This window comes from Leucoraja erinacea, chromosome 33 (assembly GCF_028641065.1).
Source record: "Leucoraja erinacea ecotype New England chromosome 33, Leri_hhj_1, whole genome shotgun sequence".
NCBI classification, from domain to species: domain Eukaryota; kingdom Metazoa; phylum Chordata; class Chondrichthyes; order Rajiformes; family Rajidae; genus Leucoraja; species Leucoraja erinaceus.
Window position 1 is genome coordinate 4,973,367 of NC_073409.1, and position 16,001 is coordinate 4,989,367.

A 16,001-nucleotide genomic window follows, 5' to 3' on the forward strand; every position below is an offset into this window, starting at 1 on the left:
TTTTACATGTTCGTATATGTGCGTGTGCATGTGTATGTGTTTATCTATCTATCTCTATCTATCTATCTATCTATCTATCTATCTATCTATCTATAGAGAGGGAGATATATATATAAATATAAATATATATACATAAATAAATAGATAGACACAAAATGCTGGAGTAATGCAGTGGGACAGGCAGCATCTCTGGATAGAAGGAATGGGTGACATTTCGGGTCAAGACCCTTCTTCAGACAGTCAGGGGAGAGTGAAGCACAAAGGGAAACATAGACAATAGGTGCAGGAGTAGGCCATTCGGCCCTTCGAGTCAGCACCACCATTCAATATGATCATGGCTGATCATCCCAAAGAAGAAGGGTTTCAGCCCGAAACGTTGCCTATTTCCTTCGCTCCATAGATGCTGCCTCACCCGCTGAGTTTCTCCAGCATTTTTGTCTAAATCCCAAATCACGACCCCGTTCCTCTTTTTTCCCCATTTCCTGTCATTCCGTTAGCTCCAAGAGCTAAATCTATCTCTCTCTTGAAAACGTAAGGAAGGGTGAGATGTGAAAACGAGACATCAAAGGGGATGGGGATCAAGGGAAATATGGAATAGACCATTGTTAGCCAGGAGAGGGTGTCAACCACGCAAACCGAGATAAAATTTAATCATGGGGCAGTCAGACTGGTCGGAGAACTAGGAAGGGGGAGAGACGGAGAGAGGGAAAGCAAGGGTTATGAAGTTAGAGAAGCCAGAGTTTCTAACTTTGGTCTAAATGAGCATCTTCAGTTCCCTCCAATAAATATATATATATATATATATATATAAATATAAAAAGATAAGACACAAAATGCTGGAGTAACTCAGCGGACCAGGCAGCATCTATGGAGAGAAGGAATGGGTGACGTTTCAGGTCGAGACCCTTCTTCAGACTTATCTGTGTGTGTTATACTTTTTTCTTGTTTATTATATTGTTTACAGTGTACTATGTTTACATATTCTGTTGTGCTGCTGCAAGTAAGAATTTCATTGTTCTATCTGGGACATAAAACAATAATGCACTCTTGTCTCTTATGCGTTTCACGCTCAGGGCTCGCTGCCAGAGTCACGGAGGAGATGTAGAAAGTCATACTAAGATGACACCCAGATTCAGAGACTTCCATACAGAGGTACGCTGAAAAAAACTATACGGGGGAACGATTTAGAGATCTGCTGGATCGGTGCAATGCTGGTTTGGATGTTTAAAATCATCTCAAAACTGGATGTCAACTCAGCTGGAAAAGGTCTTGAAAACAGACGGTTTTCTTGCAAGTTGCAATAAAGCATAACCATGGCAACAAGAATGCATGCAAAGAATAGAAACATTGGTACTGGTATATTATTGTTATGTGGACAGTGATAAGAGTGAAAAATGTTTTGTGCGCTATCCAGTCTAATCACCCTGTACACGGGTACATCAGGCATACTGGCACCTCCAAAAAAATTTTAAACTAGATTTTTGTACAGCAGCAAACAACGTTGTGAGTTATCGGTGCACTGGCACCTTTCTGTCTACAAAAAAAACATTGGTAATAGCAGTTAATTGTGTCAATCTACCTTGACTGAAACAGTTTCTTGGATGGAAATGCACAATTTTTTTTACACACTTATTTCCAAAACCCAGTGCTGGAGTAACTCAGCTGCAGAAACTCAGCAGGTCAGGCTGCATCTGTGGAGGGAATAGACAAGTGTTGTTTCAGGTTGGGATCCTTCTTCACACTCTGAAGAAGGGTCCCGGTCCGAAAGGTGTGCAATCATTCTCTCCACAGATGCTGCCCGGGGTCGGGTACTTCTCGGCGCTGCTGTTTCGGCCCCGCTGCTTTGTCATTTCTCACAATTCAGTTGAGGGCATTCAATTTACAATTCTGACAAATGATGTTTGTCAGTTTAACCACACTTTGTATATTTATTTCCTTTGTCCTTTTTAGTCTTGTTTCAAGTTTCTTAAACGCTTCAGTGAAACTTGAGTAATTTTACTTGGCAGAAGAGTTTAGCTGTAGGATGGGCGGGTGGAAGAAAAGATAGTTGTCTATTTTTTTTTAATTTTAAACTTCTTTGCGTTTATTCTTTCTCTTCTCAATATACACTTTTGCCCCACATTATAAATCTTGCTCTCTTAAGATTTGTGCATTAAGATTTCGGCACAGCTGTTTTGGTCCTGCGGCTTTCCAAAATTTAGATGAATTAGCAAAAGATCGGTGCCTCCGTTTTGGTACCATTCCGGCTGCCTGACCCGCTGCGTTACTCCAGCACTTTGTGCTTTGAACAAGATTCTGGCATCTGCGTTTTCTTGTGTGCCTCCACATTTCCAACAGCTCAGCATTACTCCGGCTTTTTTTGTGTCCATCTTCAGCGCTGCCATACGGTGGCACAAAATTATAAATTCTACGGCGCGACTCTGGAAGTGACTTTTACCTTTGCCGGAGGTACTTTTCCAGCTGCTGTTATCTGACCCGTGAAAAATCGACCAAAGTGGTTTGCTGCCAATACAACGGACTTGTACCTGGAAGAGAGATTTGAGAACATTTAGATCTACTTCAGAACACCTGTGGGTTAGCATTATCACAACAAAGAAAAAACATTGAACAATCACTGTGCCGACATTCAGGCTATGGAGACAAAGTCTAGCTTCAGTTTAGTTTATTGTCACGTCTGCCGTGGTACAGAGAAAAGACAATAGACAATAGGTGCAGGAGTAGGCCATTCGGCCCTTCAAGCCAGCATTGCCATTCAATGTGATCATGGCTGATCATCCCCAATCAGCACCCGGTTCCTGCCTTCTTCCCATATCCCCTGACTCCGCTATTTTTAAGAGCCCTATCTAGCTCTCCCTTGAAAGCATCCAGAGAACCTGCCTCCACCGCCCTCTGAGGCAGAGAATTCCACAGACTCACCACTCTCTGTGAGAAAAAGTGTTTCCTCGTCTCCGTTCTAAATGGCTTACTCCTTATTCTTAAACTGTGGCCCCTGGTTCTGGACTCCCCCAACATCGGGAACATGTTTCCTGCTTCTAGCGTGTCCAAGCCCTTAACAATCTTGTATGTTTCAATGAGATCTCCTCTCATCCTTCTAAACTCCAGAGTGTACAAGCCCATTCTCCCAGGGTCTGTTTCCATGCTGTATCACTAAACTAAACTAATATCAAAAACATGCATGTGTGGGTAGGATGCTGGTTTATACTGTAGACACAAAGTGCTGGAGTAACTCAACAGGACAGGCAGTATCTCTGGAGAGAAGGACTGGGTGACGTTTCAGGGGTCGAGCCTTTCTGCAGGCTGAAGGATCTCGACCCGAAACTTCACCCATTCCTTCTCTCCAGAGATGCTGCCTGTCCTGTTGAGTAACTCCAGCACTTTGTGTCGATCTTCATCAAAAACATGCACCTATTTTTAAACACTAAATGCTGGAGTATTTGGGTTTCGACCCGAAACGTCATCTATTCCTTTTCTCCAGAGATGCTACCTGCCTGGTTTGGAGGGAGAGTTAGATCAGCCATGATTAAATGGCAGAGTAGACTTGATGGGCCAAATGGCCTAATTCTGCTCCTATCACTTATGACCCGCTGAGTTACTCCAGCATTTGGTGTTAACCTTCGGTGTAAACCAGCATCTGCAGTTCCTTCCTATGCATGTATGCATGTTCTACTTCCACTGCTGCAGTTCTGCCTGAACCAATGATTCTTCCACAGCCACATTGAAGTTCTTTCCTTCACCATTAGTTCTTGTCTGATCACAGACACAAGCATTAATAGTAGTAAAAATAAAACTGGTAACTGCTGTGAAATATCAAAGAGTCATAGAAAATAGGTGCAGGAGTAGGCCATTCGACCCTTCGAGCCTGCACCGCCATTCAATATGATCACGGCTGATCATCCAACTCAGTATCCTGTACCTGCCTTCTCTCCATACCCCCTGATCCCTTTAGCCACAAGGGCCACATCTAACTCCCACTTAAATATAGCCAATGAACTGGCCTCAACTACCTTCTGTAGCAGAGAATTCCAGAGATTCACCACTCTCCGTGTGAAAATTTTTTTCCTCATCTCGGTTCTAAAAGATTTCCCCCTTATCCTTAAACTGTGAACGTACTACGTGGAAGCAGGCCCTGCAGCCCAACTTGCCCACACTGACCAACATGTCCCAGCTACTCTAGTCCCACCTGCCTGTGTTAGGCCCATATCCCTCCAAACCTGTCCTGTCCATGTGGATAGGTTGTGAATCCATTTATTTAAGTTCCACTTTCCCCCCCATTAAAAACAAGTATCCATCGTACCCTGCGATGTTAGCCATGGAGCTGAGAGCATCGTAACCCTGGGCTATGGTAACTCGAGGGACCTGGTCCATCGCGAGGACAGATGTCTTGCGTTGAGCGAGCTTACTCATGAGATCGGCATTTTGAGCTGGGTAGATGAAGCTGACAAGAGTAGACTTCTCCTTCAGCATCTCGGCTTCATGCGCTCCCAACTCCTCATTGAAAGTTGGAGCCCTGACCTGCACAAGAAAAAAATATATATATACACAAATTCCTGAACTCATAAGGTAACAAACAAGTGAAAATCAAGGAAAATTAAAATCACCTATCAATTTGGTGGAGATAAGACACAAAGTGGGTCTAACTCAGTGGGTCAGGCAGCATCTCTGGAGAAAAAGGATGGGTGATGTTTTGGGTCGAGACCCTTCTGCTGACAGAAAGTGGGAGCGAGGGGGGGGGGGTGGGAGGGGTTAGTGACGAGCTGAAGGCTAGACAAGTCCAGGACAAGGAGGTCTGTTATTGTAGAGTCCCCAGCTGTTCACCAACCCCACCCCCCCGAAACATTAAAAAAATATTTGGACAGGTACATAGATTGGATAGGTTTAGAGGGATATGGGCCAAAAATGAAGGCAGGTCGGACTGGTGTAGATGGGGCATGGCCCTGGACACACATGTCAGAGACACGCACACACACAGAGACACGCACACGCACACTCAGACACGCACACTCAGACACGCACACTCAGACACGCACACTCAGACACGCACACATACAGACACGCACACATACAGACACACACACACACACACACACACACACACACACAGCGACACGCACACACACAGACACACATACAGACACACACACATACAGACACACACACACACACGCAATCTCCTCTTCCATTATTTAAATATTTTAAAGTACTACTTTGAGTCAATGGTGGAATACAAACCTTTAGGACAATATCAGATCCAAAGACATCTTTTGTATTGTTGATAATGGCCCCAGCCTCTCTGTATTGGTCATCTGAGAACTTGGCGCCATCACCAGCTGTTGTTTCCACTTTGACAGTGAAGCCTTGCTTGACCAGGGCTTGGACACCCACTGGAGACACCGCCACCCTTCTCTCATTCTTGAAAATTTCCTTGGGAATGCCGACCACCAGATCTTTATAACGGACACCTGTTGTGAGGTGACGGAAAATATTTCAGTGAAAGAGCATCGTACGGCAGTTCCAACCCACGTGAGGCTGGAGTGAGTGGGGAACTCAGGCCGGTCCATCAAGAGCAGCAACATGAGGGAGATGGTGGCCCCATCATCACCCTGCTCTCTTCTCACTGCTGCTGTCAGGCAGGAGGTACAGAAGCTTGATGTCCCACATCACCAGGAATCAGGAAGATATATTTTCCTACATCTGCAAGGCAGCACGGTGGAGCAGTGGTAGAGTTGCTGCCTTACAGCGCCAGAGACCTAAGTTCGATCCTGACCATGAGTGCTGTCTGTACGGAGTTTGTACGTTCTCCCCGTGACCTGCGTGGATTTTCTACGGGATCTCCCACACGATCGAAAGGTTTGTAGGTCGATTGGCTTGGTCAAATTGTAAATTGTGCCTTGTGTGTATAGGATAGTGTTAGTGTGCGGGGATCGCTGGTCGGCATGGACTCGGTGGGTCGAAGGCACTGTATCGCTAAACAATCAGGATCTTGAACCAACGTGCACAGCCCTAATCCTACTTTGACAACAAAATACTACCTAGTCCAACTCTGGGACCTGTTAGCCGAATGTGGGCAAGTTGGGCAGAAGGGCCTGTTTCCACACTGCATCAGTCTATGACTCTATAACTCAATGGGTCAGGTAGCATGTGTGGAGGGAATGAATAGACGTTTTTTAGATCAGGACCCTTCATTGTGAGGAAGGATCCTGACCTAAACGATGCATTCCCTCCACAGATGCCGATCCCGCCACTATTGCCCAAAGCTTTTCACTGTACCTCAGTACACGTGACGGTAAACTAAACTGACCTGCAGAGTCCCTCCATCCAGCCTTGTGTTTTTTGCTGAGTGTTTTTAGGTTGGGTTGAGAGAATAAATGCCTTGGGTGCCAACCAGACACACTGCCTCATCCCACCCACCTGATGTTGAGCTTCCAGTGAGGTTGGAGGTTTTTTTTAAAATTCCAAATAATAATCCTGACTTGTGCCTTTGATTTGACCGAACGTTCATACTTCCCCAAGTCATAGGCGCAGAAGTAGGCCATTCGGCCCATCGAGTCTACTCCGCCATTCAATCATGGCTGATCTACACCCTACTAACCAAGTAACTATCAATCTCCTCCTCAAAAATACACAATGACTTGCCTCCACAGCCATCTGTGCCAATGAATTCCACAGGTTTACCACCCTCTGACTAAAGAACTCCCCATGTCATTTCTAAAGATATAGATTTTTTAAATTCCAAATAATATGTAAAAAATAGTTAAAAAAATAAGTAAAAATAAAAAGACTCTTATGTGTCAGGAATTCAATCCTGACTATGGGTCTGTCTATATGTAGTTTGTATGTAGCGGGGAGCAGAGTGTCGAGAAACTGGATCATTCCCGCTCCCATTTGCACATTCAAAATTATCACAATGATGGCCTTGGGTACTTTACCAATGGTACTTGAGAAACTTAACAACATAATACCTGAATACTTAATGTAATTATAATCAGATTACATTAGCTTAGGCTTTTGATTAAACTATGTTTAATTACTCAAATATCTCCTATCTATCATCCCTTAGTAATGCTTTGCTTTGCATTAATAACATTGCATTGTATGCCAGCCTGATTTGCAGATATTAATTGACATTAATTCGCTAAACGCAGGACTTCCCTCCCTTAACCTCACTATCTTCCTTTTCTCTTTTAAGAAGCTCACAAAATCTCTTTATTTTTCAACAGTCATATTTTAAATAGACTTCTATGTAACACTCCTAGCAAATGTCTCCCTAAACCTATATGCCTCGCTAAAATCTAAACACTAGGGAGCATAGCTTAAGGTGAGAGGGGGAGAGTTTAAAGGAGATGTTTTTGTTACACAGAGTGCTGTGTGCCTGGAACGTGTCGCATTAGTGGAGGAGAAGGCAGATGTGATATTGCCATTTAAGATGGTTTTAAACAGGCACGTGGAAATGCAGGGAATGGGATAAATTTGGATCATGTGCAGAGAGAGGAGAGTAATAAACCTGGCATCATAAAGATACAAAGTGCTGGGGTTACTCAGCGGGACAGACAGCATCTCTTGAGAACGTGGATAGGCAACGTTTCAGGTCGGGACTGTTCTTTAGAGAGTGTGTTCAGATTCCTTTTGTGTAAACCAGCATCTGCAGTTTCTTGTTTCTAACCTGGGCCGAAGGGTTGTTTAATATTTAATGTTCTAAATCCACACCCCGTTTTTGACTCTAGCCATTATCTCCTCTTTCTAAGCAGGAGTCCATATGTTGACTTATCATGCGTTTATGAGATGCTCTGTTCTATTTACCTGCATTGACAGCACACGATAAGCTGAATCACTGAAAGATCAAGAATGGAAATTATCACAGCTGTTTGGAAAGGACATAGTTGGCGCAAAGGACGCAAGGAAGCCGCAATGGCGGAGCCGCCGAGCGTTGCCGAGCAGCGCCAAGCTCTGGCTGTATGGCATCCTGCGCAAAGCCGCCAGCATGGCTGCGCACCTTCTATGTTTGGGCTTCACTGTCAGGATCGGGGTTGTCAATAGGCCGGGGACTAGTGAGTGTAAGTATTTGAACCACGGCCTTCAGGACAAGGCCAAGGCAATGGTCCGTAGGTGCGCATTGTTCGTGAGCGCCTGTAACTAGGGACCAGTGTGGCATCCTCGAAGGGACGCGATCTATGTGAACACGTGATTTGTTGCCTGCCATCCAGGGCGGGATCATGTGTACACATGATAGATGTGGCCCACCATCCGCTCACAGACATGCGTCCCGGCCCCTATGCAGAACAAGGTTGCCGACCCCTGCTCTAGTACTTAAACCATGAAGGACAATCAGCCTGCAGCAAATGGTGCCATTTCAACAAATGGTGAACGGCTTTCTTGGTCCACCATAGTGTTCTGATACAAAGAGTCAAACATTGAGGTGAAGACTATGGTCACACATAAGCCAAGTATAATTAAAGGCCTAATTCTGCTCCAATAACTTATGAAATTAAGAACAAGAGGTTCCCTAAAAAAAAAGGGCATCAGTGAAAAGATCAACGTTTTGTGACTGTGGAATTTTTGAATTGTTATATTTCCTGGTTTTTTAAGAATAGATTTTCAAAATCTAAATTTAACTTTGCAAATTGCACAGTGCAATGTAAAGTTTAATTCTCATGATTGTTAGTTCAGGACTTAATTTACAGGATCAGTCATACATCCATAACACTATCACAACCCTAACTACTTCACTGGGAGTTGAACTCTCAACCTTTTGGATTGCTCGTCCTTTAATATTGCCAGCAAAGTTTCTTGTCAGTGATTAAAATTATCAGAGCTAAATTGCCCGCCGAACTGCCTTGAGAATGTTATATGGCATTATACTACACATTAAATTATTGGACTTCCAACCAGACAGATACAAGTCCAAATTCCACTCTGAATAATATCTGAACTCAGCTGTCATCATGCCAAGATTGTCTGAGGATGTGAGATCATGCTAAACAGAACAACAAAATAGACCACGGCAGAGTAGAAACCCCATTCTATCCCCTTCAGTTAGAGGTCATTGAGTCTTGGAGTCAAACAGGCCCTTCGGCCCAACCTGCCCACACCGACATTTCCCACAAAGGGTTTAGTTTAGTTGCGTTTCGTTACCAAAGGCTGGTGAGCGTATGGAACGAGCTGCCGGAGGAGGTAGTTGAGGCAGGGACTATGCCAATGTATAAGAACCAATTATGCAGGTTCATCAATAGGACAGGTTTAAAGGGATATAGGCCACACTCAGGCAGGTGGGACTAGTGTGATGGTGCATGTTGGTTGGCGTGTGCAGGTTGGGCCAAAGGGCCTGTTTTCAAGTTGTACAACTATTTTTTAGAGGTGTCAGTATGCCATAACATCACAAAAAAAAATACTGGTCACAATTGATATATAAATATATACATTTCTAATTATTGTCCATCAATACTTTCTGATCTTCTGTGATCACAAACCACATTGGCATATTGGTACATTTAAAATTGACACCAACACGAAACAGAAGACATGGGAGAAAAAAGTTTGTATGGGATCACAGATGCCATCAACTATAATTTAAAAGGGAAAGCTGATTCAATATTAGGTAGAGATAGATTCGGGGGTAAAATGCTTTCCCTTATCAGTTTAGATACCATAAATATCCCCAATTCTTAGAATTAATTCTAAAAATGGTTCAACCAAAAAGCTGACACAATCAGAATCCTTGAACGCTGTAAACATTTATGATTTTATTGTGCCTTCCCTCCATAACATGAATAAGACAGGCAGCTGCATCTTGTGTAATTTGAAAGTTACTCTGGTTACGGAATCACAGATACTACTGCAAGCATCATCAATAGTACTGAACGTTGCCATTTTAATTCACAAGCACTGGTTTCACATATCACTCCTTTATACACAAGGGCATTGAATCAGGTTACAGCTAATATCAACAGCTGCTGGGATCGCTGTCCAGTACAGGCCCTGGGAAAGGCCCGAGCAGCTTTGTCAGTCCCACAGTCATTATTTTAACTAATCTCTTCTTGCTGGAAAATGACAACCTGAAATGGCAGGCGGACAAAAATGCTGGAGAAACTCAGCGGGTGAGGCAGCATCTGTGGAGCGAAGGAAATAGGCGATGTTTCGGGTCGAGACACTTCTTCAGTCCATAGATGCTGCTGCACCCGCTGAGTTTCTCCAGCATTTTTGTCTACCTCCGATTTTCCAGCATCTGCACAGTTCCTTCTTAAACCTGAAAACGGTAGGCAAGTTTGCAATGGCTAAATTAACCTTTAATACTTAGTACTTAAGAGATGCAGCATGGAAAGAGGTCCGTCGGCCCACCGCGTCCCCACCAATCACCCGTTCACACTAGCTCTGCTTTCTCATCCACTCCCTACACACTAGGGGCAATTTACAGAGGGCAAATTAACCTACAACCTCACACGTCTTTGGAATGTGAGAGGCACATGGAAGAAACCCCTGCGGTCACAGGGAGGACGTGCAAACTCCACACAGACAGCATCCGTGGGCGGTGTGAGGCAGCAGCTCTACCTGCGGCGCTACTGTGCCACCTTTTAATTCACTTATTTTCTAAAATATGGATTATATTTAACTAGTCCATGGAAAACAACTTTGAGATGGCATAGTGGTAAAATGAAACCCAAACTGATCTCCCAGTTAAGTCAGCTTTGCAACAACTGAAGAGAAGGAATGGGTGACGTTTCGAGTCAGGGGAAGAAGGAAACAAGTGATACAGATGGTGATATAGAGAAATATAGAACACATGAATGAAAGATATGCAAAAAGTAACAATGATTAATAAACGTTGAGCCCACAATGGTCCATTGTTGGCTGTGGGACAGGTGATAATGAGTTTACTCAACCGGACGACAATGAAACTAGTACTACAACTAGGGTGCGGGAGAGACACAGAGAGGAGGGATGCAAGGATTACTTGAAGTTAGGGAAATCAATATTTATACCGCTGGGTTGTAAGCTGCACAAGGTACAACTGAACACAATTACCATTCTCCTTCATCTTCAGACCATCCATCTGAAATTGTGTACAGAGCTCTATGAATTTCCTGAGCATGAACACGTAATATTGACTGAAATTTGGACAGGAATTAGAGGGTAGCAAGCAACCAGGGAATTGAAATAAGGGCATACATGTTCTTCTAAACAGCTCACAGTCCTAAAGTGACACAAATTAGAGTGATTAAATTTAAAATATATTTACCTTTAACTGCCTGCTGGTTCCACAACACTCGGTAGGTCTTAAAGTAACGTTTGCAAGGAGCTTGCTTTACTGTTACTGCCGATCCACTCTGCAGTAACGGGGCAGAGAAGCACATCGCACCACGGAATAAACTGGCCATGATGAAGGGCAGACGGTGTTACTTCAAGCCACCCTGTAGGACAATTGAAAACAAGTGGTTAAGGCGATAATGGTAAAGTCGGTCTTTCCTCAAAGCACGCCTCCAGATTCAGGGACAGTCTCTTCCCAGCTATTATCAGGCAACTAAACCATCCTAGAACGACTAGAGAGCAATCCTGAACTACTGTGTCTAGGAAGGAACTGCAAATGCTGGTTTAAACCGAAGATAGACACAAAAAGCTGGAGAAACTCAGCGGGTCAGGGAGCATTTCAGGAGAAAAGGAATAGGTGACGCTTCAAGTCGGGACTCTTCTTCAGACACTTTCGTCTGAAGAAGGGTTTTGTTCCTGTGCTGTACTGTTGTATCTTCTACATATATCAGGTAATAAAGCTGTTAAAACACCATTTGGTTACATGCAAAATTGTTTAAGTTGATATGAAATGCAGGGACCTGTTACTAAAAAGGAACTCTGAAATTTTATTCTAATGACTTTGCATCCTTCTTTAAACCTGAGTATTTTTCTGCACCTCCAGCTAAGAGGTGTGTAGAAAGGAACTACAGATGCTGGTATATTTCGAAGGTAGACACAAAATGCTGGAGCAACTCCCGCAGAGCAAACATATTAGCTGAGGCAGGGCTTGTTGGTTGGAGCTGAGATGGTTTGTGGATCGGGTCATTCATCAAGAACCTGGTGGTTGATGAGAGGAAGCTGGTCTTTTAAGGGCCTGTTGCACTTGGCGATTTTTTCGGCGACTGCCAGCGTCATTGACTGAAAGATCAGGGTCGCTGAAAGATTTCGAACGTTTCAAAATCCAAGCGGCGACAAACAAAAAGTTGCGACACTTGAGGAAACACCGTCAATACGTCATCACGGAGCGATTTTTTCGGTGACCTGAAACGTCAGTCAATGATGCTGTCAATGACAGTCGCCGAAAAAAACTGCCAAGTGGGACAGGCCCTTAACTTGGAGGCAGCAGTTTTCAGGCTCCTGTACCTTCTTCCCAAATGGTAGCAGCATGAGAGAGTGTGGCCAGGGTGGTGTGGGTCTTTGACGATGCCGGCTGCTGTCTTCAGGCAGCACTTCCTGCAGATGATCCCTTTGACGGTGGGGATGTCATTCCCCGTGATGAACCGGGTAGTGTTATCGGGCTATGGAACCATCCTATCAGTACACTGCAAATGGCTCGATTGTAATCATGTATTGTCCTTCCGCTGACTGGTTAGCACGCAACAAAAGCTTTTCACTGTACCTTCGGTACACGGGACCATAAACTAAACTGAATAAGCTAAACTAAGTGTTCACCACTTTTTGCAGCCTCCCTTAGTTCATGAGCATTTGAATTTCCGATTCAGCCTGTGATGCAACCAGTCAGTATGCTGGCTGCAGAAGTACGATAAAGTATTCAGTGACATGCCAAAACTCTTCAAACAGCAGACCAGGTAGAAGCACTGGTGAGCTTTCTTTGTGCTTGTATCAATGTGCTGGGCCCAGTATAGATCATCAGGGATGTGTGCACCCAGGAACTTAAAGCTGTTGACTCTCCTCGCCGTCTGGTCCACACTGCCCGAGTACATTTAAAGAAACGTGAACTCCAAGAGATTTTAGTAAACTTAAGAGAAAGTAAATACTGTAAAACACTCAGCTTTCTGCGGGGGAAAAATATCATTTCGGCTTGATGACCTTTCATTTGAACTACATTAACCATATCAAGCTTTAGACAATATTCCCTACAAATTGGTTCTATGGTTTAAATACAATTATTTGACCCACACACACACACACACACACACACACACACACACACACACACACACACACACACACACACACACACACACACACACACACACACACACACACACACACACACACACACACACACACACACACACACACACACACACACACACACACACACACACACACACACACACACACACACACACACACACACACACAGCAACATAAGAAAATGCCGGCTGTTGGGTTGAACAGTACAGGACAATGTTAATATTTTTGTTTACAACCCTCGATCCCCCTCCCCAAGAAATATCCTTCACAAGGTATTGACTAATTAACAACAAAAACATCTTCTGTCAAATGTGGGAAATGAAACTAAAAGCTTGATTTAATGTAGTCTGGGCTTTCGTTCAGGGAGGAGGTGTGGGGGTAAACCTCTGGTGATCTTTTCTAACACAAGTGTAGACCTTTTGCTTTTGAGACCCTATTACTCTGTAGTCAAGCATTACACAATTCATAAGGGAATTATTTGCAAAGTGTGGAAGAGAGAAACTGATCGCAGAAACCCAGCGCTGGTGAGAAAGACTCCAAGGTGACCAAATGGCAAAGGCAGGCAGTGTGGAGAAGTGGAGAAGGGCAGAGAGGACAAATGGAGAATAGCAAGATAGGTGGAAACACACACATGTTAAAACAAACACTTGGACCCACAGTGTCCACTCCTGGATAACTATCCTTCTAGAATGAGGTCAATAGAAAATGAATGAAAGGCATCACAGGAAAGAGACTAAGGTCAAATCTCAGCAATGGAAGTTAGACACAAAATGCTGGAGTAACTCAGCGGGTCAGACAGCATCTCTGTAGAAAAGGAGACGTTTCGGGACTGAAGAAATGTCTCGATCCAAAACGTCACCTATTCCTTTTCGCCAGAGATGCTGCCTGACCCGCTGAGTTACTCCAGCATTTTGAGTCTATCTACACTGTAAACCAGCATCTGCAGTTCCTTCCTACCCACAGCTGAGCAATGTTGCAATTAGAGTCGTAGAGGTAGAGCCAATGGAGACACGGTGCCCTTCGGCCCACCTTGTCCATGCTGCCCTAGTTGGCACACTGCCCAATTGCCCATTGACCTCTACACCCTTCCTATTAATGTATCTGTCCAAATGTCTTTTGAAAGCCGTGTTGCATTGGTTCCTGTGGTGCAAATGTCATTTAAGTCGCGTTGCGTTGGTTTTAATGGCGCAAATGTCGCTTAAAAGGGGTGCTGCATTGGTTTTCGTGGCGCATAATGTCATTTAAGTCGTGTTGCATTGATATTTATGGTGCAAATGTCATGTAAAAGTGGCGTTGCGTGGGTGCAAAATGAAACAAAGGGGGCAAAGCGGTGCAGCGGCCGAGGCAGCTCCTGAATAACCTTCAGGCTGCCTTTGGGGAGACGGGAGCCGGGGAGCGGGGCCCAGACAGACAGACAGATAGACGGGGAGTGGGGACTCACCTGTCCCCGGGACCTGCAGGTAGTGTCTCTCTCCCCCCCTCTCTCACCCCTGCAGGGACCCACCTGAGTCAGCGGCAGCGGCAGCGGCAGCAGCAGCAGCGCAGCGGAGCCGGGGAGCGGAGCGGAGGCAGCGCCGGGGCCGGGCGGCTGGAGGAAGGAAGAGGCGGGTTCGCGGCCGGAGCTCGTCAGACACACGCTGTAGCGGGGGGAGGGAGAGGGAGAACGTGGAGAGAGAGGGAATGGGAGAGAGGGAAAGGGAGAGAAAGTGGGGAGAGAGGGAGAGAGAGAGAGAAAGTAGGGAGAGAGGGAAAGGGAGAGAAAGTGGAGAGAGGGAAAGTGGGGAGGGAGAGAGAGAGAAAGTGGGAAGAGAGGGAAGTGGAGAGAGAGAGAGGGAGGGAGGAGAGAGAGAGAGAAGGTGGGAGGGGGGGAGGGAGGGAGAGGGAGGGAGAAAGAAAGAAAGAAAGTAGGGGGAGGGAGAGAGAAAGTGTGTAGAGAGAGGGAAAGGGGGAGAGGAGAGGGAGAGAAGGGGAGAGAGAGAGAAAGAAAGAAAGGGGGAAGAGAGAGAGAGAGAGAACGTGGAGAGAGGAGGAAAGGAGAGAAAGAAAGTGGGGAGGGAGGGAGAGGGAAAGGGGAGAGAAAGTGGAGAGGGAGGGAATGGGAGAGAAAAGAGGAGGAGAGGAGATAAAGGGGGGGGGAGAGGACAGGTGGAGGTGATGGAAGAGGGGTGGAAGAGGTGGAGGTGAAGCAGAAAGGAGGGGAGAGGGGGATGAGAAGAGGTGAGGAAGAGTAGAGTGGAAGAGGAGGAGGTGGTGAGAGAGAGGAGGTGATAGTGAAGGGGGTGTAAGGGAGGGGAGAGGGGAAGGGAGGGAGGGATTAAACACAGCCCCCACCTCATTAAAGACAGGGGTAGGGTCTACACCTAACCAAGCTGCATCAGATCTGGAATCAGATCCACAGATAATTGCCTGGATTAATCTGACCCCAACCCACTTCAATGCAGGCAGAGGTAGTGGTCTGTACTCGTATAACCTCCACCCTCAAACTGCATCAGATGTGGGATTATGTCACTGTCTGCATTACACTCACCTCTTCAGTTTAGTTTATTGTCACGTGTACCGAGATACAGTGAAAAGCTTTTGTTGTGTGCTAACCAGTCAACGGAAAGACAATACATAGAAATAGGTGCAGGAGTAGGCCATTCGGCCCTTCGAGCCAGCACTGCCATTCAAAATGATCATGGCTGATCATCCAAAATCAGTACACCGTTACTGCTTTCTCCCCATATCCCCTGATTCCCTTAGCCATAAGAGCTAAATCTAACTTGAAACCATCCAGTGAGTTGGCCTCCACTGCCTTCTATGACAGAGATATCCTCTCATCCTTTTAAATTCCGGCAAAT

At 45.2% G+C, this 16,001-nt stretch overlaps 1 protein-coding gene across 2 annotated transcripts in view; it reads right to left on the reverse strand.

Moving 5' to 3' along the window:
- The window catches only part of LOC129712568 (NAD(P) transhydrogenase, mitochondrial-like), a 55,428-nt gene extending 40,677 nt beyond the window's left edge, over nucleotides 1–14,751 (reverse strand). Inside the window, exons 1-5 of one of the 2 annotated variants that reach the window (XM_055661076.1) lie at nucleotides 14,666–14,751; nucleotides 11,231–11,402; nucleotides 5,230–5,459; nucleotides 4,295–4,512; nucleotides 2,438–2,525 (exon numbers count right to left, since the gene is read on the reverse strand). In XM_055661076.1, the coding sequence (XP_055517051.1) occupies nucleotides 2,438–2,525; nucleotides 4,295–4,512; nucleotides 5,230–5,459; nucleotides 11,231–11,369 (675 nt within the window). In that variant the 5' untranslated portion in view covers nucleotides 11,370–11,402; nucleotides 14,666–14,751. Of the gene's footprint in view, nucleotides 1–2,437; nucleotides 2,526–4,294; nucleotides 4,513–5,229; nucleotides 5,460–11,230; nucleotides 11,403–14,602 lie in introns of both variants that reach the window. The other variant, XM_055661075.1, reaches the window with a different exon arrangement.
- Between the last annotated feature and the right edge of the window lie 1,250 nt (nucleotides 14,752–16,001).